This window comes from Plectropomus leopardus, chromosome 3 (genome assembly GCF_008729295.1).
Source record: "Plectropomus leopardus isolate mb chromosome 3, YSFRI_Pleo_2.0, whole genome shotgun sequence".
Lineage (NCBI taxonomy): Eukaryota > Metazoa > Chordata > Actinopteri > Perciformes > Serranidae > Plectropomus > Plectropomus leopardus.
This window is the reverse complement of record NC_056465.1, coordinates 19,021,786-19,047,052: the sequence shown is the minus strand read 5'-3', so window position 1 is coordinate 19,047,052 and position 25,267 is coordinate 19,021,786. Positions and strand designations below refer to the sequence as shown.

General features: G+C 39.5%; 1 protein-coding gene across 1 annotated transcript; it reads right to left on the bottom strand.

The window, feature by feature from the left end:
* Window positions 1–1,188: 1,188 nt before the first annotated feature.
* ppp1r2 (protein phosphatase 1, regulatory (inhibitor) subunit 2) lies at window positions 1,189–24,277 on the bottom strand. Its single transcript, XM_042483841.1, has 6 exons — window positions 23,939–24,277; window positions 12,807–12,914; window positions 11,753–11,836; window positions 7,415–7,515; window positions 5,655–5,849; window positions 1,189–4,188 (listed from the first exon to the last, which is right to left on the bottom strand). The coding sequence occupies exons 1-6, from the start codon at window positions 24,061–24,063 to the stop codon at window positions 4,169–4,171; spliced, it is 633 nt and encodes a 210-aa protein (XP_042339775.1). The 5' UTR covers window positions 24,064–24,277; the 3' UTR covers window positions 1,189–4,168.
* Between the last annotated feature and the right edge of the window lie 990 nt (window positions 24,278–25,267).

Sequence of the window (25,267 nt, the reverse complement as noted above, 5' to 3'; positions counted from 1 at the left end):
CAACGTTTGAAAAAAATCATCGTAATGAGATGGTCCTAAAGTTTGTTTTGATGGATTTCTTAACAGTAGCAAGTTTCAAATCTCTGAAATTTAATTTCCATGTTTTGTAAAGGGCCGAAGCTTGCAAAAACACATTTAAGTCAAACGAAACGAAGATTTTAATTCAAGCATAATTCAAATTTTCTTATGGTTTTTAATTAAAGGTCCGGTGTGTAGAATTTAGAGGCGTCTATTGGCAGAAGTGGTAACTTATAATCAGAGCCATGTTTTCATTTAGTTTCTGTTCACCTGATAATTTACCTGAGTCCAGACCTTTCAATCTGCCCGTTCCTCTGAGTTTAAGTTCTGGCATGATGACAGGAAATGGCGTTTTATCAGTGAAAAGAAAAAACAATAAATCAATGCCACGGGCGGGACTAACACTGCTGTCAAAGTGCTAAAACCTATGACTTGGATAACAACAATGGTGAGCACTATAGATAAGATAGGTGCTGCTAAAACATGTCTTCTCAATATTGCATCGTAATTTGATCACTTCCCTTCGCTCCACTCTTTAAACTCCAGCAAAAGAGGTATGTTGTCATGACTCTGCATCCCTGCAGAGTTAAAAATGGGGTTAGATTCACACGGATTTGAGGGTCTCTCGAGATTGGTTTCGGAAATATTTGAATCCTCCTTCAGCAAAGAAATCAGAGTCAACTGAAGATGAAAACAGAGTGTAGTAGTTGACGATTCTGTCTAATATCAGGCAACCTGAAGGTAAGAATTGCGTTTTCCTTATCTCAGCATGAGACATTAAAATCTACATACAGAGGGAGTTCTGCCTCACAAAGCGGACAAATCAAACACAGACTGTGCATGGTGCTATTTGCGTTTTCACGTTTCACATAACTGTTAAAATAGACAATTAGTTGGACAAAACTGTTGAAAATATGGATTTTTTTTATGCTGTTTGGCACATGATGATCAGAGACTGGAGGTCAAGTTCACCTAAAGCGGCTCATCAGTGAGTGACAGGAGAAAGAGGAGAAAAATCAAAGCTATGAAAAAAGAGAGAAAAAAGTTTGTTTGTGTGAAGAGAGAAACTAACTCCAGTCCTCTTTAATCACTCCGACAGTGTCAGATTTTCTGCATCGTTCAGATTTTAGGTATCTGACTCTTCAGATCAAACAGAAACCACAACAGATGTTAGTTCCTAACAACATTTGTTTAATGATCGGAGATGAAAACGAAACAGAATACACACAATCTGATGATAAAGGACATGCATACTGGAAATACAAAAAACGTGTAGATTTAACACCCGGCGTCATTTTTGAGAGAGACACTCAGAGCTTAACAGTCCGCTATTGTTCAAAAACAAAACAAGCGGGGCAGAGGAGGTGCGAAAAACAAAAAAAGCAACTCAGTGGACACGTGAGGCAGAAAAACAGTAACATGGAGCATAGCCTGTTCATTTTACACACATGTACATAAATACATAAGAGGCACATTTGACAGGTAATAACCACCAACAGGGCGATCACGTCAGTCATTTTTAGGACAATTTTGTCCTTTTGTCTTAAGTGAGAACATAAACAGATCACTTCAGCTTCTCTGCAGCTGTCTTTTCTCTCTGTTCACAAATTCAGTGAACCGTCTCCTCGTGTTTCTTTACAATAATCGTGTGATCATTAACTGCTCGAGCGTGTTGGTTGGGGGAAATGGCCTAAAGGAAGATTCTTTAAACTCTGTCATGGAGATCAAACGCCACCAAATACTAAACTACAAGAACAAAATTAACTGCAAAGGGACGTTTGCAGAAGTCGGTTTATGATCTTTTGTATTTTCAAAATGCCGAGCTCAACACTTTCAATCACAGTGAGAAATTAAAGGGTCAGAGAAAATTAAGAGATCACAACACAAGACATACTCAGGGTTCCTACAGACATTTCTCTCTTCATTCGACTAGTGAAGTCATACCGTGTGTAGCTGTGGACAAATCCCCGGACGCTGACAGACAACAACTTTAAGACTTAGTAACTTTCCAACACTCGTAGGAACCCCAGACATCACAAAAATCCTTAAAACGCCTCCAATAAGCTTTAGTGGTTAACCTCACCACCAACATCTGCTATAACTAAAGTCAGTAGCATCGACAACAACTTTAACTTGAACATTCCCAAGCTGCGTCGGACAGGACGCTCAAGTAGATCCAACAACATTAAATAAAGTGATGACGCCAAGTGAGAAATTAAAACTCAAACTAGATGATTGTACCTTCCTCAGATGATCTGGTGACGTTCTCATACGATGAGAAGTCAACTACACAAATTATGTGAGCGAGAGCATTGAGCCTGTTTCTTCTGTGTCAGATCTACATAAAAGCTCACTGCTTAAAACCGTAGCTTGTTAAAGACGGGACACTGTCCTGTTTATCAGTAGCACACATTGTGGGACTTCGACACAGTCCCTCCTGCAATCGTAAAGACTTAAAATGTTTAAGTGCCAGTTTTATTACCTCACTGCTGTGGCCAGGAGAAACTGACTCAGTCTTGACTGAACGTTTTGAAGTGTTTAATAGCTGCTAGTCCTGCAATCTTCTCACGTAATTGAATTTAAATGCAGATTTTTTTATTTGATTTTTTTTTTAACTATAAAGGGACAAACTATATGCCAAATTTAGAAATTGATTTTTTTTTTTTTTTTAAGTTTACAGTTTCTTTCCATGAGGTATATATGTTTTTTTTAATTGCCAGAATTTTAAATGAGGTTTGGTGTGGTGTCCTTGCTTGTAAAGAGAGAATTTAAATAAGAAGTGCTTGGGCAAAGCGCGAATATAATACTTATAATCTGCTGTTGATCTTAAGGCCCTGACACACCAAGCCGGCTGTCGGTCAATGTTTCGCGTCTGTTGCACTCGTCGCTGTAGTGTTTCCGGCACCGTTGGCCCTTTTCTGCTTTTTCTCAGCCGATTCAGCATGTTGAATGAATGTTGAAAACTTTGTATATTGTTTGTCTTTAGTTCTTGAGCTCGTATGCTTTGTTCTTTCAACACTGGATTGTGCTGTTAATGTGCTAACTGGATAACTAGCATCAAGACGGTCTTCCGGTTTTCCCTTTTTTAAATGACGATTACAGACAACCACCGTCTGCTGGTATGACGAGTTTTTTCCTCTCACGCGGGGGGAGAATGTGTGTGCTTGTTGGCTGTAAGTTAGCGTCTTTGCGGTGTGTTCAAGTGCAACTTTTTTTTGACCGACAGGCGATGTGAGATGACATGAAAAAACGCAGCAGTCAGCTTTCGTTGCTGCTAGTTCTTCGACGTCAGTTCGGTGTGTCTGGACCTTTAAGCATGAAGTCATACGGTTGAGAGCATTAAAATGAGACACCGCAGCATACATGTGTCAACTCATGGTTTGTAATATTGGTTTTATGATGTCAAATTTGGATGTTTTTGTTCCCAAATTATCATAACGCTATTATGTCATTATGTATGTCTTACCTGACTTACCAGGTAAAAAAAAACAAAAACTGGTCGTCACGGTGTCCAATTTCTATCACAAAAAGGACTGAAGAAGGAAAGAAAATTCAACATAGTGGTGGGTCACAAAGCAAAACAAAATAAAAGCCGTCTTTAGTGCACTCAGTATAGCGCCGTCGTCATGTCTCAGATATGCCTTTAGTGAGGCCGTGGGGTTTCCCCTGGCTTCCTCCAGGGCTGACGTACCGCCTCTGTGGCCTGCAGACGGACTGTGGAGCGGCCAGATGGGAGTCCTGTATCCAGCAGTGTTTTTTTTTTTTTTTTGTTTTAACAAGGCCTTGATCCTGCTTTCAGGGTCAGAATCACATATTCTTCAGTGCGATGGCAGTCCAGAGGAGGAAGGAGGGGGAAGTTCTTGGCAACAGGAGCAGGGAGGAGAAGGAGGAGGAAGGAGCAACAGTCTTTTCTTGTGTTGTACTGATTCAGGGAGTTAAAAACCAGAGTGTCTGATGGTTATACTGCGCAGTTCTAAGGAACAGTGGAGACAGAGACAGGTGACCGGGAGGTTATTGGCTGCTGAGGTTCGTTATATGGGTGGTGAAGCGGTGTCTGCTGTGCGGCCCAGCGTTAAAAACACACAGCGCAGCGGCATTGTCTGTCTGGATCTGGAGCCGACACACAGGCTCAAGGTGGGAGAAACCTCATCTACGAGTCCAGAGAATCAGCTGGAGGACAAACGAGACAAAACAGGCAGGCAGACGTGAGAATAGAGAGACAGATTGAGATGGAAAAAAATAGAAATGTAATATTCCCCCAAATGATCTTCTGCTCTTTGTACTTTGATCTTCCAAATAGTCTATCTGGGGGAAATTGAAAAACACTGTGATGAAAAATGGGTTGTATCTCCTCCAGAAATAAAACTTGACATCTAGTATCTTCAAGTACAATTGTCTGCAGTATCAGAAAGTTTGTTTTTGCCCTCAAGTGTTTTATTCTCAAACTACAGCTTTTTTATTTTTGATTTACCTCTGGGTTCAAATGTAGTTTTTTGATTTATGGAATCTTTCGTCTTATTTTGTCTTATTATTTTCCAAACTGAATACTCAGTAATTGTATATTTTAAGTTTGACAAAGAACTAATTACTGCATAAAGAAGCCAGTCAAAATCTTGCTGTATTAGAGTCAGTCTAAATGCTTTTTGTTATGCAAAATTATTAGCTATGCCCGATGCACTGTAAGGCTAAATGTTTAAACACAAATTCAAACTTAGACTAGTTATCTAAAAGTAGGAAAACACTCAGAAAACAGTCAGATTGAGTAAAATTGAATCTATAAAGTAAAAGTGTGGCACTTTGCATCGTGCATTATGAATATTACACATTATCCCACAAAACAAGACAACAACAAATAAAAGTTAACTAGTAACATATATCTACAGTGTGTTTGACATCCAGACTCATCACAACTCACACACATTCATGTGGTAACTCTCATGTATGGGTGTGTGGATGCAAATTGACACACACAAACACACACAATTGTCCACGCTTGTCGGGATCTATTGTGCGCCCAAAAAAAAAACCACTCATGTTTAGCCTAGCAAGAAGACATCAGGTGTGTGTGAGGTTCAAACATATTTTCTGCTTATATTTTCTGCTTTCCGTGTGTGTGAAAGAGAGAGGGCGAGAGCATCGTTGATGATCAGAGCAGCTGGTTTAGTCTCGCATGCTGCTCCAAAATCCTCCCCCTCTTTTCTCAGTGTTTTGATAAATTTAACCGACTAGTAATTCTGGTTGTGACTAGCAAGAGTAGCAATGTTCAATAATCTAATCAACTAATCGTCGCACACATTCCAGATCATTATGTGATTAATGATGACAAGTACTTATAAAAGTTATAATGGTGCGTCATTTAAAAACACTGGAAACTCCTGATGCGCAGCTTTGCCAGTAACTGACGCACAGGGCGGCACAAACAAAAAGCAGCCAGCTGTTAAATGCAATGACATCCACTCTGACAGCGTGCATCGTTGTGCAAAAACATTATTTATGAACCTCTTCACTTCAGCAATATTTTGCAAGGTGTACTACACCCACTACACCTCTTTACACGTTCTGAAAAACTGTTGGCCTGGAAACGGTCCAAATTATTCATCTGGACGTGCACAGCAACACAGTCTCCCTGTCCTTACCTTCCTGCGGCGGGTCAACACTGATCTCCTCCGTCTCCTCTGTGTCCTGCCTCGCCTCTTCTGTGTCGTCCGTCATCTCTTCGTCTGCATCCTCGTCCTCTTCTAGCTCACTGGCGATGAGCTGCCGGGCCAGCTTGATGTTCATGGCCTCATTGTAGTGCATCTTCCTCATCATCTGAAAATGCTTCTTTTTGGCTGCGGAGGGAAGACAGTTTTGAAATTGCTTTAATTTGCCAAAAGCAACATGTAGAATTTTAAGCTATTATACATACGGGGTGTACACTCTACCAGGTGAGCTAGGGGTCGGCCTGAACACATGCTATTACTCAAAGACTTTTTAAAGGTACTCAACACTGCCTATATAATCTGCTTACAGAGTATGTGCTGCATTTTGGGTTGACAGAAAAACAAAACATCAGAACATATTTATTGTAAACATTCTTGCATTCTCCTTCAACCTGAATCATCTGCAGCTTTAAAAGTGATGTTAGTTTTCCTATAGGTGGCACAAGTTGGATATCTACAACTGAATGTTAAAAACTGCTGAGCCCAAGCTCTGCAGTTGGATTACATTGATCAGATTTTCATTTTCTGGACTGTTCTCTTGCTTTTACCTGCATTGTTAAAAAAAAAAAAACAAGCATGGAAACTTGTTAAAATTCTACAATGTGTATGACTGGGCTCTGCAACTCAACTCTCATCTCTGTATCTGAGACAGAAATGTAGAGAAAGATGGAAGAGTGCATGCAGAGGGGCAAGGTCAGGGAACGGTCAAAAGCATACCGACACAGCGTGGGCGCGTGTCTGTCTTAAAAGAGCACACAGAACACTGGAGCCCTTTCCAAAACAGATCCCTCTCCGCCAGCACTTCACCCTGCACTGTCACTCTGCATTTAGTCGCCCTCACAGCTGCAGGGGACACTTTGTGTAAAGGTGGAGGGTAAAAATAACCAGGTGAACCATGGGATAACGTGATTTTATTACAGTGAGGGACGACTTTACAGAGAATGCATTGCAGCTGCTGAGAGCACCATGAATTGAGCATCATTTGCAAACGCTACCTGTCCAGTCTCAAGGTCAGATTCAAATGAGATATTATGCTTATGATATTACAACACAAAATTATGCCCATAAAGTTTTGCAGCTGAGTACAGTTTGCCTTTTTCACATTTGGAATTGCATGTGGCAAGGTATAAGAAGGTAGAAGGCAGAGCAAGAGAGAAAAAGAGAGAAAAAAGAAAACTGAAATGTTAAGATTGCAAGATAAAGGTCCTGCCCGACGACATGAAGAGGCATTCCTTAAAACCTCAGGCAAGGAATTTAAACATGACAGAGAGAAATCACATTTGGTATTTAATATTCCAGTCTGTCGGTGTGCTTCAGTTGCCACCAGCTCTCTAAAGATGCTAATAATTTCACCATAACTGTGTGTGGCTATTAGCACTGATCTTTGTGAACTGGACCATTTTTGCAATTAGGCTGTTTTGTATACAAAGAGGCCAATTTTGCACCAAATGCATGCGTGTTACTTAATTTAAATGCATGCAAATATCAAAGTAGCACCAACACATTATGCATTTCACCCTTTGCAAGTGCTTTGAGTATTACATGGTTTCTTTTGTCTTACTTGTGCTGGTTTAGCGGCTGCAAAAGGTCTGCAACCCTTTTATGAATTTGCCAGTCAGACTTAATAAATGAAGGCACTAGTGGGTATGAATATGATCAATCAGAAAGAAAAAGGAAAGAATCTCCATGTTTACCTTGTTCTTCAGGAGTCAGCTCCTCTTCCTCCTCACTGCTCTCTTCCTCTTCTTCCTCTTCCTTCATGAAGCGAGGCTCTGAGCCCTCAGCTGCCACCAGCCTTGAAAAGACAATAAAAACAGAAAGGAAGGGACATGAAACAAGTTAATGAGAAATTTCAATCAATTAAAAACAAGATCATTCAATACATATTTCCATATTAGATGCGTACATGACAGAATAGAAAATAGCTCCACCTAAAGTCATAGCGGAGATATTAAAAATATTGTGAAAAGGCTTTCTGTGGAGGGAAACAGACACAGGAGGAAGACAGATGGAGTGATATTAGACTAGGGGGAGGAGAGAGTAGGCACAGGGAGAGTGAAGAGATGTGAGCGTGTGCGAGTACTCGAGCATGAGGACAAAAATAACAAGAGTTACTATCTCCATCTCTCACACTCACAGAGAGCTTTAACAGCAGAGGACAAAATGAATAATGGTTCACGGCTCAGCGGATGGTAGTAAATCGGTGCAACGGCCCCGGGGAAGCTCCCATTTACTGTACTACTGCTCTCCAACTAACTGGCCTGATTCACCCAGGAAGAACTTTCCCTGCAGTTTCTAAATGCACCAGTAAAGGTATCAGATATCAAAGGCGGACAAAGGTGGACAGGAAGATGGAGAGAAGGTCTTAGTTAAGTAAATCTAAGTTAAGTGATGGATGAGAGACGAGACTGTGCGGATGTTGGAGAGATTAAACAACGAGCAGACAGAGGAAAAGAGCAGCTGTTGTACTGTCTGTAGGTTTAAGTGTTAAACAATGGAAGGCACTCTTGTGTGGAAGTAAACAAAGGCGGCTAATTGACTTGCAAGCCTGGAGCTAATCACTATCCTCTCTGTGGCGCACACACTCAAACTAGCTCATCCCATCGCTGCATCAATGCTCTTATGTAAGCGCGATGGCCCACAGCAAATACACTTCTCAAGCTCCGACTGCCATCCAGAAAACGGCTCTGAGTGGCAGATACACATTTCTTAACACAGGGGGCTCCTACAGCTTAAGGCAAGTTTTAAGACTTTATAATGCCGCATGGAATTCGATGTATGATCAATGTTACAAAAACCAAAACTGAAGAAAAGGAAAATATGATTTGACAACTATTACTTAAGTTTAGGGACAATTTTGTATTTATCATATAACATGACTTTTTTGGAGACGTTCATGGATTCATGGATTTTTGGTAAATTCTATATATTTTAAAAAATATTATTAATAATAAAAATAAAATAAAAGATGTTATTTGAAATGTTACGATGCAATGTCCGAAAAAAATCAATAAAACCCAATCAATAAAGCATTTCTAAGATTTTTGAAAGACTGATTTAAAACATTTTAATACCAACTAAGGCCTTATAATTAAGACTAATGAATTCAATACCCTTTAAGACTTTTTAAGAAGCCGCGGGAACCCTGGTTTAGCATTGTGAAGTTGTTAACTAGACATATGTTTGTAATTATGTGTTTTTTTTTTTTTCTTAAATATGATATAAGACTGTTACAGCCTGTGTTTTTATACCCTACCGACTGTCTAGTGCAGGCAGCAACATGCAGAATTCATGGTATGCAGACAGATGCATGTAATGTGGAACCAAAGTTCACAAGTGTAAGTTTTACCCGGAAACCTTTAGTTGAATACCATAAGCAACATATACCAGCAATTTAGCACGACAAGTAGATTGGGATGCAAGTTAGTCACACTTTGGTGAGCGCAAATAAAATAGCAAAGCCGGAATCATGACTCCTGAAGTGAGGTATAAACCGAACTGTGACTTCTGTGTGCCATTACAACCCTGAAAAAATGTAGTTCACTTCCTTTTTTCCATAAATTGCTCCCAGAGATGACATGTTAACTTTCTGTATCCAAATAAGTTTCATACAGGATGTTTTTCAGTTTGAAAAGACTTGACAGTTTTCAGAGATGAGAACACTGTGGTAATGCACAAGTACTGTTTACATCTGAGCTGACTTTGACCTGGCTCTGACCCTTTGCACTCTCCACAAGAGGTTTGTAAAATGGATGAATGAAAAAAAGGAATCTTTATCAAGATGTTTTCTGTCTTAGATGCTCTGTATAAACTGCAGCAAATTGTCATTGATAATGAGTATATTCAAAATGCAGACTGCTCAGTGTAAAGTCTATTATCTTAGATTTGTTAAATACTATTTCACTGTGACACTGCGTGAAAGCAGAGTGACATTTGCTTTAGGACATAATGTATCGCAGAAAATTGCTATCTTTCTAGAGCTGCTGAGCAGCAAATGTGTAGTACTAACAGCTCATGTGATTTAAAGCTACTACGCACATCGCATGACTGTTTGTCCCTGAAATCCTCCCTGATGGGAAACACCCTTAAACCCATTGTTTGTTGATCGGCTGCTGTTGCTGAGAGTAAAAAATGCAGGAAGCATTTCCATGAAAAACCACACACAGCGCGCTGCTGAACTCCCACAGTACCGCAGGTTTCATTATGTCTGTTTGGTTTATGATTCATGTTATAATGATTGTGTGTATGTTATGAACACAATTTAACAGAGATTTGCTCCTCTACAGGTGCGTTTCTAAATTAGAACAAACTGAAATGAAAACATAATCATTTAAGGACATGTCCGCATGGGAACTTTTCAACCCACTGACTGAGCAGACCTGCAGTGACCCATACAGCTGTTTATAGTGAGCAGTCTGAGGACACGCCAAATTTAATGTAGTTTTGGGCATACTGCTAACCTTTACAAAAGGTTCTCCCCGTGCAATTCTCTTTTAGAGGTAAAAGGAAGAAATTTTTCAGCGTGCATTTAGTAAGCCCAGCCTGAGGCATTGTCCAAGGCTGCAGTGCAGTCTGGGAGTGAGTCCACTGCCCACTGTGTCTGCATCCTGTGTGTATTTAAGTGTGTGTGTCTATACAACTTTCTGCCTGGACAACTCTGACCTGGAGGCTGCAGCTGAGCAGCTGCGCTGTTACAACATCACTAACTGGGAGGTTACAGCTACCTTTATCCCACGATATAATGGTTAAGAAAATAAGAAAATGAAGTCTAGGGATAAATCCATTCATGTTTCCATGGAAAGATCCGGTGACCCATAAGGGCAGACGTGCTACAACGGCCTAAAAAATTTCTATAGGAGAAACATGCTGCAGATTCAGCCAATTCTTAAAAAATGATGCCAATTCTTAAAAAAACATGTTGCAAAATTCAAAAAAAAAAAAGAAATAAAACAACAAACAGAAACAGAAACAAAAATACCACAAAAAATCTAAAAAAAACTGCTTGTAGAAATCCAGCAACACAACAGAAATTCTCAAGACCTCTTGCTTTTTGATTTTCAATTGAGAGTGTTTTTTTTGGCTGACTATGGGCATCACTAAATTAATCTAGCCAGATTTTGCCACAATCTCCATAAGCCAATCATACTGTTGCTGTCAAATTTAAAACCGTTCTCCCTTTCTGCTGCAGTCTGCTGTAATTTCAGGACCAACGAACAAGACTCTTCTCCACCCCATTCACCTCCAGTCTTAAGCACAACCACTGCCAAATACTGCTCTGCATCCCACTATCTCTACCCCCTAAATATATACACAATGGGGTCTAAATGCCAAAAAATGCTCACTGTCCATCTCCTTTGTGCACTGTGTAATAAATAAATGTTCACTTAAAAAAGTCTTTGGTTTCGTGATTTATGTGTTTTTAACTTTGCATTTTTTCAGTGTGTTTGCTGTTGATGTCTTTGTTTTGGCTTTCTGCAGCATGTTTTCCTCTGCAGCACGTCTCTGTTCATGTATTTGTTCTGGATTTTTCAGTTTTTTGTTGTTTTTGTTTTTTTTTTTAAATTGACATAATTTCTGAGACTGCAGCAGGTTTCTCCTAATGGAAATGTTTTGGCCACCGTAGAAGACAATGACCCACAACAACAGTAATGCAGCTTCTTTGGCACTGCAGCCCTTTAATATTTCTTTGTGTAATGCTGCGGTGGAGCGGTCACTGAGTGTCTTCGGGGACGTCAGAGGCTGTACAGTAAAAACACTCTTATCAGCTCTGACACATTCTTGCTGGAGGACAAGGGCATTGGTGAGTGTGTTCAGGTGTGGCATATGTGAGCTACACCTGAGAACACAAACGATTTTTCTCCCACTTCGAGGCTACATTTCTGCTTCACTATAAACCTAACACGCTATGCACTGCACCGCAGCTACAGAGCAACAAAAAACTGAAATGCACCAGAGTTGTTCCAGCAGTCAACCTAATTTCTTTCCCCCTTTCTACCTCTGTACTTTTGTTTCCTTCCATTCACACTTCTTACTTCGATGCCAGGTCGTCAGCTGTGAGTCCACCGTGGCCATCCGAGTCACTCAGTGCCCCTTCATCATCGTCATCCCCCACCATCCTGAAAGAGAGACATTAACTGAGTAAAGATAAGCCGAAAATGAGGCGAGTGGGGGGGTCAACAAGGAGAGGACAAAACGGAAATAAACAGAAGCAGACAGCTATGGAGACAGACTGAAAGAGGGGAAAAGGGTAGAGAGGAAGAAGAGCACAGAGGAAAACACAGACAGGAAAGAGGAGCACGAGGAGAGAACGAGGAAAGGTCTGTGACAAGAGTGACCTTCGCTGCGGCAGCCTCGCGTATTGGATTACAAACCTGCTCAGACACACACCAACTCAACTCTCTTACACCGGCACGGGTTACACCTCTAAACTGGCTACATGATCATTTTAAGGCTAGATTCTGTGGTGTTACACATGTATTCTCAATGGAAGTAAATATCACCCCCTTTTTTTTCTGAATGGGTCGATACATAACAGGTTGACACATCAGATGAGATATTCCATTGGAAACAATTTAAATAAATAAATAAATCAAATGGCTACAGAATAAAGGAGATCTGTACAAGTGAGGACTGAACAAAAGTCAAAATCCCCCCAAAACAACTAAATACATGGAGACAAAAATGGATAAATAAAATAAAAATGAAATAAATAAAAAAATAGGAAGAGGGAGACAGAACAACAGTCATATTTCAGGGTTTTCAGACCGTGTAATATAATTCAAAAAAAAAAAAAAACCCAGTTTGGTTCCTTGTGGTTTCTGTCAGTCATCCTGTCCAGCGTAGATTCATATGAGGCAGTTTTTGCCATATAATTGACCCTTTTTTTCCCCTTTTAGGGTGTTTAGTTGATTTCTAATACCCGAGTATCATTCTACCAAATTTAGTGGCGCCAGCCGTAACAACAGAGGATTCTTCTCTCGAAATGTTATGTACTGGTGATCTGTCTCCTACTGAAAACTTTACTGTCGACACTGGTAGATATCTGATCATTAAAATATTGTAAAAATGGTTTAAAGATCAACTGACCTGTTGTAAGGTGTGCTGGGCTCATCTATCTTCATCAGGCCATAGTCTTTGTCAGCCGGATGGTACGTGGCCAGGATGTTCATTTCATCCCACTTTGTGGATTTCTTCCTGTAAAAAGATCAAAGAAAACACGGTGAGAAGAAAATGAGGGCTAAATGGACAGACAGTCCATTTGGACAACCAGCTCCCCACTCACAGATTCCTCCAGGGAGACGTGCGGACAGATTTAATCTAGGACTGAGCGTGCCCCACTTTGCACTCAGACTGCATATTTTGGGAACACAGATGAAAAAGCCCGGAAATGTCATCGGCACCAATTTCTGAAGACTTTCTGGATGTGACATGCTATTTGCTTTCGTGTCAAGGTAATCCATGACGGATGTGAGTAAGGGTCTGAGTGAGAGCTCAGTCTGATCAGCTGTGAGTGAATGAGGTCAAAAGTCAAACAACAGTCTGATTTGGTACAATTGTGTTTTTTTTTTTTCTCGAGTTGGTTTTTGTTCCACCTCTCGGAAACACACCTGTTCATAATCCCCAAATGGTTCAATTCTCATCGGAGGAATAAGGCTGTCACCTCTGCATTCTCCACCAGGGCTTTTTTGTTCAAAATTACTCTAATCCTTGCTGTCCTTTCAAATCCTCAGAGGAAATGAACAAAAACAAAGACCAAATCAGCACCAAATGAGACATTTTGGTCGAGAGGATAAAAAGAGAACACCTGCCATTCAAGTTCAGGAGACAGGAAGTGGAAATATTTGTTTTAAGTCACAGGGGAAAAAGGTGTCATTCAGCTGCCATTGTTTTTTTTTTTTGCTGTGAATTGTGTTGTACTGTAGTTTTCATCTTATTGAGATTTGATGTCCCTCAGTAGCCCTACTTGATTTTGCCTGTGCTGTCCTCGCCATCAAATTAGCACAATGTTTACTTCTTTTTTCACACTTTATTTAATCCTTTTAATTTCCAAGCTAAGATGAAACCTAAAGCTATAAATCCAGGGGCTCTTGGGAGTTATCTGGGTAAAAACACCTCTGTTCTCTGAGCCTCTCCTGCCAAGATGCTGTACATCAGTCCCAACCTTGTTCATTGAACAAAAGGTCGGGGATCATGGGAGACAGGCAGGGGATGAGAAACAGGAGAGATGCTAAATCCACTGCCTGCAGAGCTCCCCTACGCCTCTCACTCAAAAAAGACCTGAGCCACACAGACCTGGCAAAAACACCATATTACTCTCTGTCCCATAGCTGAAAATCAGATCAAGTATTACGTATAAATTTTAATATTCTTTCTAGTTAATTTCCTGTGTGGAAAACTCTCCACTAACATAAACTTCTTGAGAACGAAGATAAGAGTATACAGTATACGTGTTGCAGCCTGCACCATCTAAGCACCTGCAGGAAGCATCAGCACAGACACAGACACACACACACAGACACACACACACACACAGACACACACACACACACACACACACACACACACACACACACACACACACACACACACACACACACACGCACAGGTTTGTCAATAAGGCAATCAATTTTGTTGTGGATGCTGGGCCGGGCTGAGATTTGCCTGGTTGCTACACAAACTGTGACTCCCAGTTTTCTTTGGTATTTAGCTTTATTTAACAAGCTTGCATGCGCCTGCATTAACAGCTAAAAAGTGGATGGGCGGGGAGATTTGCCAGTTTAATAGGTATAACTTGCTAAAATGAATGCAGCCTAATTTAAGAGTCCTGCAGTAAACCCTACCTTCATGACATCTGCTAATTTAAGTTTTTGCTTCAAGGACATATAGATTCAACTGTGTGGTTTTTGTCCACCCTATTTACATCAAAGACATGAGGTTAAAAAACAGAAACACCTCACTGGACGAGGATTGCAAAGGATCCAGAATATCTGACAAGCTTAATCCCTTAAACATCTGAATTTTTAGAAATGTTATACAATCCTGATATAAAAATCATTCACATGACAAAGCAACACTAGATCTCATGCCATGTTTTGGTTAAAAATATGCCAATTTAATTTAAATGTAACCATGCATTGCATTGAGCATTCATTTTTTGTTGTTCAAAGAAAGTTCATACTAACTTTAAATGAGTCAACTCATTTTATTAAAGCTGTTTCTATTAAAAGGGTTTAAAGTTTTGATTACTTAGAAAATGGTAATAGCTTTAAAGGACAGGGTAAATACATCTTGAACAAATAACCCTTACATTTTCATTGTCTTCTCCTAAATGCCCATTAATTGGAAATTAAAGTTTCCACCTTGAATATTCCTGGAATTTTGTTTCCCTACTTTAGACTTACATCTTTAAAAAAAAAAAAGGAAAATAGACTTGGGCAACAAATAATGAATTTGAGTTTAAAAGGTTTTGGCCATGACTCAGGCACATTAGCTGACACGAGCTGGTGCTGTAATGAGCTGCTGGCCTGCTTATGAGCAGCAAGGTGGCCTACAGTTTGGGGGGAAAAACACTCTGTAAACAGATAGCAAATAGCCAGTGTTGTTCATCCTGATAAAATGTCCTTGACCAACATACTGAACATGCACCCTCATGCTACAAAATTAGCTACCTTGTTGGGTGGTTTGTGAAACTGAACACGTGCAAAAGTCGAAATGTCAAAGAGAGTACATACATCTGCAATTACAGTAGTACCGTGTTTTGCTTTAATCTGGATCCAGCCAATCGCAAGTTTATATAAAATAATTAATGTTATAGTTTTGTTCAAAGAGGATAGTTTTCATATCCTGCTACTTAGGAGACAAGACAGGAAAAATAATCTCTTTGGCAGAACACTGCCTTGAGACTAAAATCAAAGACTGACAGTGAGAGTTTCATCAACACTTTTCTAAAGAAAGCTCAGATCTGAGAGATAAACATCACTCCAGAAACTTCCTCAGCGCAGAGCTCAGAGTAACATCTGGGAGAGTGTGTGTTACGATGTTAGGCGTTAATGAGTCTGTAGTGCTTCACTCTACAGAGTGTGCGGTTACACAACACATCCCAGAGGCAGCCAATCGTGTTTTATTTCCGCCAAACAGCTATTGCCCTTAAATCCACTCCAGTCCACTCACTCATTCAGAGAAAATCATCACAAAAACGGAGATGAAATGATGATGCACCTGCCGCTGCTACATGAAAAAAAAAACAACTACTACGAGCACACACTAAATATAGAGCTGTACCTCTTATGTGATGATTATCTCTTGGTGATGGTCAATAGCTGGCGACAGAACGCTTCAGGGAAACTCATTAAATAGAGTGAGTCATCACTGAGAGCTGAGCTGTGCTATCAGGTAGCATAGTCAGAGGGGAGTGAGGAAAGGTCCAGCCCTGTGCTCTCAGATACTGACTGAACCCACCAACAGTAACAGCAGCACGCCCTCCTTATTTTACACTGAAGACTGCGGCTGGTCAAAAAACACAGAACAAACTTACTCCTTCCACATACGGCATCAAGCAAGGGAAGGAAATAAGCACCAGGCACGGGGATCAATCTGACCTGCATCCCTTTACGAGCCAACGTTACGTTTGTTTTACTTTTTCTAATTTGAGGTTTTCTGCTTTTTTCTAGTGAAAACCACTACTCCTTTGGCTCCTTCCTCAGGCAGCAGTGGCTAGTAGTAGATTTAGGACTAAAAGCAGTTTCTTAAGTCCCTGTCATGAGTCCAGACTTCAGAAAGTGCATCAGCAAAGATTCAAAGCAGAGTAATAAAGAGGGACTGCACACTGAATTCTCTGACTACATCAGGCATCATAGTAAGGTCATGACATAACAACAAAAAAGCAGACGCCCTCCACAAAATATGCAAGGGATTTTAACTGCTGCACTGATGAGTTAAACTACTGCTCAGTAATGTGAATCACAGGATGGGTAGGGATGAAACTGGCAACCAGTTCCAAACTGTCTGATCCATCTTACATATGCCGCCAAGCTTATCAATTTCTTTTATTGATGCTGGCATGTTTTTCTGACGGTTGGACGTTGCAAAACAATGATTGCACATCTACAATGCAGGAAACTTGCAACAAGGAGTCATGGCAGAGAGGAAGAAACTTTCCATAGAACTGCTTCTTTTCACAAAGAAAAACGATAACAGCTCTGCCTGTAATGCCTGTAAAATGATCATTTTAAGTAAGGGTGGATATCATATGTTATGATAACATTAGCACCACACAGGCAGGCTTACCACGTTTTTTTCTTTAACTAATAAAGAAAACCTAAATGAAGATGAGGGCTGTCTTAATATTTTCTCATTTCATGTGTTTTAGATGACAACATGAGTGTTTTTTTGTGTTTTTACAGCGTGTTCAGACTCAGTGATAATAAAACAGTTGCACTGACATTGAAAAATCTGTGTAGGCGTATTTTTTGAAGAATCAATCAGGGGACCAATAAAGAATCAGACTGATAAGCAGAAGTGTTGACATTGGTATCAATAAACTTTTAATAATTCCTTTCCCTAAAACTGGGCAAATAGGGCAAAATAAGTGCAGCTACATCAACATATGATTTCAAAGATCAAATGTTTCATTTTAACAAAATTACACTCATAGGTGTTATGACACTACAAACCTCTGTATCAGGAACACAGGCGATAATACAGAGGGAAATAATGAGTTTTACTGCCATGTCATAAAGCGGTTATTGCTTCGTCTCATTGCAGACCAGAAGAGCTCAGACACATGTTGACTCTGACTTCGGATTTCTCATCAAGACAGGAATTATATTCATTAACCCTTCGAAACCTGAGCAAACTGGTTTGATTTCTTTCAAATAAATGGGGAGAAGGCAATAAGCAACTTAATAAGATATGCCCCCCCCCCCCAAAAAAAAAAGTTACACAAAAATTTAATTCTGAAAATAACTGGGGAAAAGGCCAAAAACAAACAAGAAAATCCACCTAAAAAAAGTGCTGACATTAAAAAAAAGTGCTTATTTTATATATTTTAGTTTATTTTTTATGTAATGTAAATTATTATGATTATAAATATATATTTTCTGGACATTTTTCTTTATTGTTTGGATCATTTTTTTAAATAATCCTTCCCTCTTTTTTAAAGTCCATTTTTAGGTAACTAGTGTCACCCACTAATTTCTGGCAATCGCGGGACATTTCTTGCCCAGTCGATCCTAACCTCTTTCCCTGATGTTTTCAAAACCAATTTTCTCAGGTTCAAAATGGTCAAATAGCCTGTGATAGGCTTCTGAACGCAGCACTGGTAAACTGATGTCGATCCAGGTTTTCAAGGGTTAACTGAGCCCACAGCTGACCTCCACTGACCTTTACACAGGAGGGTAAAATGTCTGAGTGGTATTTTTCTATCCACATTATGGAAAGTCACAGATTCGCTGCCTGCCAGTCAAACTGTCCATCACACAGTCAGGATACGGCTGGCAAGACAGTGAAGGAGAGATTCAGTTTCATGGAAGCATCCATGAATTATATATGATCGGTGTGCGGCCCATACATCACTGTTAACTAAATAATAGTGGCTGATTGAAGAGGTAACAAAAGTGACGGCTCTAATGGGTTAAAAAAAAAAAAAAAAAAAAGAAAAAAAAAGTAACCAAGGTCTTACGACGCCCTACTAAGCTTTAGTTACGTTGATGTCTGCAGGTTTTGGGTCTCTTCACTATCTTAGAGGTGATAAACAAGTTTTCTCACGTCCACATTTTCCCTATAAATCCATGGAGGGACGCTGAGTTGTTTAAACATGAACAGGTGTTTGATCAAATTTGTAGAGCTAGTTCAGGATATCTTCAGGGAAGGCAATCTGACTTATTCAACACAATTAAGGCAGATAAGAAAAACACGTTGATGCTGTTGTCAAGCTCAGTAGGAGCACTGCTGGGCTGAACAATGGCAGCTATAAAGCTTGCCAATCTTTAGTTTTTCTGTGGAAAATAAAAAAGGATCGCTTCAAGAGAATTTTCTAGCATGCAGGAAGCCAGTGCAGGCAAGAGCTGCCAAAGTTTAAGCATACTGGACTGAGGATAACAGTGGAGGGTCATTGTTTTATCAAAAAAGTGTCATTTCAACGACATTTGGCAAATGCAAAGCGCTGATAAAATCTAATGAAATCATTAAAATCAAAGAAAGAAATTTTAAAAAATATGTATGCAAATAAAATGTCAGCATAGGTTTATGTACAGATTTGAAAGCATGAGCGCTCTGTAAGCATACAGACTGATTAAGTGTGTATTTGCTTTAAACTCAGAGCTGACACTGGCAGCTTGGCACGGCACGGTTGGCCCTTGTTCTTCTCGGTGGATTTGGTGCTTGGCTGCACACAGGATACTTCCAGAAAACTCTTTTGACTCCACTTCCTCGTCACTCAAAGAGAGACTATTTTTGTATCAACACAGAAAAAGCTCGATTCACTGTTGGGACTGGAATGCCGTCCAATGGCCTAATTTCTCACGCTGCAGCTCAGAGAGGACTGGTGCTGATGTCTAGACCTGCTAGTTAATTTAACTTTACCAAACCGAAGAATGGCTGGTTACCCTCAAAAGTAACTGACATAAGGAAAATATAACCACAATGCTTTTTGGTGTTGTTTGGGGTTTTTTTTTAAATACTGTACACTATACCTTGTATCATGCATGCTAATCTGAAAGGGATTAAAATATAAATATGATTCCACTAATAGATTCAGTTGATGATGCTGCGTGAGCCAACTGTTCCAGTGGGCAGGCTCTCCAGCTCGCATCAAAGATTTAGCAGCATTTGGCAGGTGGGCGGTATCAATTCATCATCCTGACTGTAAATCAGACCAATTTTAATTCATGTAAAGCCTTAAAAGTCTGCTTCTTATGTTATCTTCTTCTTGTGTTTTTAATTCTTAGACTTTATCACAACAATGTATTGTAAATCCCGTTTTTGACAACAAATAGTGTTTTTTTTTATTTATAGTTTCATGTTGTGTACTGATATTATATCCCTATCATGATATGGGACTAAATCATAATAGCCCAAGTGTTGTCTTTTCCTTGGATGATTCCTGCATTACGTTAAAGTAATGTAATTTATAACGCTACCACACTTTTCTAGCTGTTCTATTATTTGCCTTTTTCCACTTGGTCATTGTACAAATCTTGTAAATATTTAGTCAAAGCACCAATCCTACCTTATTGTCAAAATATCATTATCAAGGTATTTGGTCAACAATGTCATGATTTTTTTTTTTCTATATCCCTCGTTTTATTGTTACCTAAAGCAGCAGATGTGCCTTGTGCTCTGATGGTTTTTGAACCAGCAACGCATTAAGCATTAGACGACTTCCAGTGCAGACTCGTACATTTTCACCTCTGGCATTTTTAATCCAATTACTCAAAGGTCTGTTTGTAGATGACAAACATGGCTAAAAATATCCAGCAATGTGTTTTTTCACAATTTCATAAACCCACAGCTATTCAAATGATACTAAGTAATGCTGATTTTTAGCAGGTTTTGTGTTTGTTTGGTTTTTTTTTTGTATTATTTTTACCAATCAGGCCGTGGCAAAATGTCAGCAAATCTCCTTTACTTAGCAGCACAGCATTACTCAGAGAGTCCTGCATGTCCAGAGCCTCCTGGGGGCAGAGGAGAGACTGAGAGGTGGCTGTGGGAGAGCAGAGCACCACGACGGGTGATCTGAGCGTTATGTCTCACTGCCACGGCCAAAGTGTCAGCGTGAATGATATCAATGTATAGGCGGGAGGCAAGGCTCCAGAAAAAGACACCAACCACAAACTGTTGTCACTCTGGCCCGAGGCCGAGCACCTATTAGACAGCAGAACAGCTGATTTAGCAGTCCCAGGTGAGTTTTCACAATCTGCATGTCAGCCCTAGTCACTCCCCTAAACTGACAGACTGTTGGCAGACCCAAATTTACTTCCCCTGTAATGTTCTTGACCTCATCTCAGGCATCCACATTGCCATCGAACACGCTTGATATTTTAGTCAGGCGTCCTCTACTGCAAGTGGGGCGGGCCAAACTATCATCCTGGCTAACATCAGGATGGAATATATACCAAGAAAGGTCAGATGTCCCCTGATACTCAATTTACGGCCCACAGGCCAAATCTGGCCCCCGATAGAGTGCCAGGTGGACCCCCCAACCATTTTCTAATTCACAATGAAAACAAATTGATTAACACTAGGAATTATTTTTGTACTTTTAGAATAAGGTGCCAGAGTGCATAAAACAGCATAAAAATAGTGTTTGTTTATCAAAGAAAAGGTCAAGTGGAGAAATCCCATTAATGATAAACAATCTAAAATCCTAGAAATGTCCTAAAATTCTAGAAATATACCAAAATCCTTGAAACCTCCTAAAATCCTAGAGACATGTATGGGGCTGCTGCTTGTGGCCCCCAAGCAAAGCAAGTTACTTATTTCTGATCTGAATGATGCCTTGACTAAATAAAGGACACTGGAGATGTGTTCAGGAAGTAGGGGATTTCACATCATTTATAATGGTAAAAGTGAATATACAACCACAGTCTTATGAGATGTTTGTAGGAGCACTTAAAAAGAGGTGGGTGTAAGATTATCAGATCAGAGTAATCTTGTTTATCACTGACTGCTGCCTCTCTCGACTCTGACTGCTGCTGCTTCAGTGCCAGCGAGGGCCTGTTACACAGTTGTCAGTGTCACATATAACAGCAAGCGTTTGTTGCCAGAAATATAACTTTGGTTACACTCAGCTCTGCTTTGCCTGATGCTGGTTTAGACTGATTTCGATCTTAGTGACTCACATAGCCTGTCAAAGTATTTGAAAACACATATTTTCTCATTTTTAATTGAAGGCTTTGCAAACACATTGATACACTGCTCCCAACCTGGTGGAACAGACCTATGTCTCTGATTTCAATCATTTCTGTGAAGAAACTAAATGAAATTGTTATTTTAAAGTTTAGATTATTATTCAAGATATAAACTTGCACAGAATAACTCACAAAAACTAACAAAATTGAACACAATAAGGGCACAGTGAAGACCTGGACACGACTGATATTTATAAGCTTTCTCTTTGTCAGTGACAGCCTGCGTCTGGTATTAAAAAAGTACACAGTTAAAACAGCCAAAGAGCTAATACAACAACGCCTTAGTGTCAGGGAGAAGAAAAAACACTGAATTTGAGTGTGTATGATGGATAAACATGTAAAAACATATAATACAGAGAATCATAAGTTCCTATAAATATCAGGAAACTCACCTCTGATGCACAGGGAGTAATTTCCTTAAAGTTCATCAAAATCAATAGTTTATGGAAACTTCCAGCACTTATAGGGTTCACTGTTTGGGTTCATTTTACTGTTTATGAGTAGTTCTTTATCGTTGTTGTTATAACTTGAATATCGAATGTAATCTACACTGACAAACCCTTAGCCAGGAGGGTCCCTTAGTTTAGAGCCCTAAAATGTGGCTTTTAGTTGGTCTAGATCTTGATGCTGTGAATTTACTTCACAATGTACTGTTTGTCATACATGTCTTTACATGTCTTTTTATTGCAAAAAAATCAAATCTTTAGTCAATGTTTATAATTTACAGAAAGCTCACACTGTGCTGGGTGTTAAAAACACTTACTGACATACACAGAGGTAAGGGACTGTATTGTATTTATCACATTTGGGGGTGGCTGGGGTATGACTTCAGGTATTTTTCTGTATCATGACCCTCCTCAGACCTACAAATATTTTCCTTAAGCTTCCCTGAGTGACTGGGGTGAAATACACGACCACTACAAATAACCATATTTAACAGTCTCTATTTATGATAAATGGTGTAGTTTTAGGAGATTTTTAAAGAAATAGTGATGCACGATAATATCGGCACATCACTGGTATCAGCAGATATTGGCTTTAAAATGACATATCGGAATCTGCCGACACACTGATGATTGCAGTTATCACAAACCATTTTTTAAACTGACAAAGTAAACATGTTTAAAACATCAACCCTAAGTTGAGGTGTTTTTCTTAATTTGCACAATGAATGAATATTACATACACTAAAAACATTGTATTTCATGGCTCCATCTGCTGGTGGCCACTACAACATGAATAACATGTTAATTCCACTACAGAAGAGAATTGATGATCACGAACATCAAAAAGAGGATATATCAATATCAGTATTGGTTATCGCCCAAATAAGTTGTTTTTATATCAGCACATCAGATATCAGCAAAAAATTCAATATCTACCTCCTTTACATGCACCTTATTATTATTATTATTATCATTATTATTATTATTATTCTACTTTATTCACCTATATACTGTATATTCACAAATATTTAAATTATCTTTTTTTCTATTTTTTCTCTCCTTCTTACTTTCATCTTTACCTTATTGCTTGTCATGCTGCTCTGTGTGCCTTGAATTGCCCCCTGGGGACAAATAAAGTTTTTTGAATTGAATTGAATTGAATCCTTATAAAGAAACAATGAACCTACTTTTCAAACCCACTTTTGGGAATCTGATGGTATTAAAAATAAATACAAAACACAACCATTAACAGATGATTTTCCCTCCAAAAGGCCAAATCGACAAACATATCTCCATTTAGCGCCACCTCTTCAGCTCTCATAAATAACGCACAGTCCCTAAACTAGCGCACCAAACTACTGACAGAGGAAACCATAAGTTATACAGAGGACATGACAGCGCGTTTGGTGTTAATTTGCCCTTTTATGGTCATTGTTGTCTAGAGGTCGTCATTATTTAAAGTTGTTAATATTTTTTTCATGATTACCACTAGGTTCAGCAGGTTGACGTTAAGAGTTTTGTGTTTTAACAATGTTTGTTATCTGTCGTGACTCTGACATTACCGGCTAGCGAACAAGCTAACCTGACAAACGAAACCTAGCGGGAAATGTTTGCTCCTGGTTACACACACTATCGAGATTATACAGGGGGAGGACAACCGATTTTATTGTTTCAAGACAGAACCAGAAAGTTTCCAAACAGACAGCACACTCTGCTGACTAACATTAACAGCTAACAGCTAGAGGGGCTGACTTTTACGTTACAGTTAGCCTGAGAGGGGAGTAACGTTACAGAGGCTAACAAGTGTTAAGCTAGCTATCGTTACCTGTCTACCAGCCTCACGACAGCGAAGCAGCAAACTTACTGTTGGTCATCTTCCGAGAGTACAGGGGCTTGTTCCTCTCCCGGTACTTCGTCGGGCAGCGATTTGACGTTTGTCCCGCTGTTCTTGTTTTTCAGGATGCCTTTAATCGGCCGGGGAGCTGCCATTCCCACACGCTGTCTGTCAGACCCGGCTGGCTCAAGTATTTCTCTTCAACTGATTTTACAGATTCTGTGATTTCTGCGACTCAATTACCAAAGACAGGTTCTATTTTAAACATGCTTCCCGTCATAACTTAATGCTCTTCAATAAACTCGGGACAAACCAGTCCATGCAGGATCCTACGTGCACTGGCGGTTCAGCATGTCTGCTCTCCGTTTGTTGTTCCCTGCACTGGTGGGGCAACAGCACTACTAGCGGGTCGGCTATGCTTGCAGCATCGCGAGATTTGAAACGAGATTGCGCACCGTGCCACAAATGCTGCCTTTGTGTGCTCGGAAATTTCCGAGTCATTAAGTCGTCTTTAAACATTTTTTTCTTTAAAAGTTTAGACTGCAACTGTAGCATTTTGGAGTAATGAGTAATATGCAAAAATCCACAACTTTCCTGCATAGGAGAAAGACACACGGACTTTGTGGTGATTTTTTGCATCTCGTCGTTAAACCCTTTGGAACCTGACAAAATTGGCTTGATTTCTAATAACAAAAAAAGAAGGCAATGAGCGACTTAATGTGATGTGGCCCAAATATTAGCAAGGTATTAGCTAACAAGTATAGAGAAAAAAAAAACACAAAAAAGAAAAAAAACAAACAAACAAGAAATGGCCTAAAAAGTGCTAATATAAAATAAAATAAATACAATTTTCCGGTAATTTTCTTGACACTCGTTAATAATAAATTTTGCAATGTGCAGGACATTTTTGTTGGCAATTGCCTTTTATTAAACAGATGGACTAATTGAAGAAAGAAAGAAAGGGCTGCACAGTTAATGATGGTGTTCTGAGCTCATCATTATTTTCCACATTTATTTATTTATTTCAGTGCATTTGTAGATCTTTTTTACAATAGACTACCTTTGGTAACTCTTATTTATGTTATCCTAGCATCTTATGATTTAAAATCAGTATTGTTGAATTTGTTCTCCAAAACTGCATCTGCAGTGTCAAAGTTGCTTCCAATAAAAATCTTAACTGCCAGGTTTTGTCTTCAACCTTCATTGGAAGTGTGTTTAGCGTGCTGCATAGCTGTCCACCTACACAGATAGTGAGGGCAGAGGATGCAGCATGTTAGTGCTCTTGATTTTCCAAAAAGGTAAGTCATTTCAAATGCAAGTCTTGTCCTTAGACTTTTGTCAAACACAACTAATTCATCA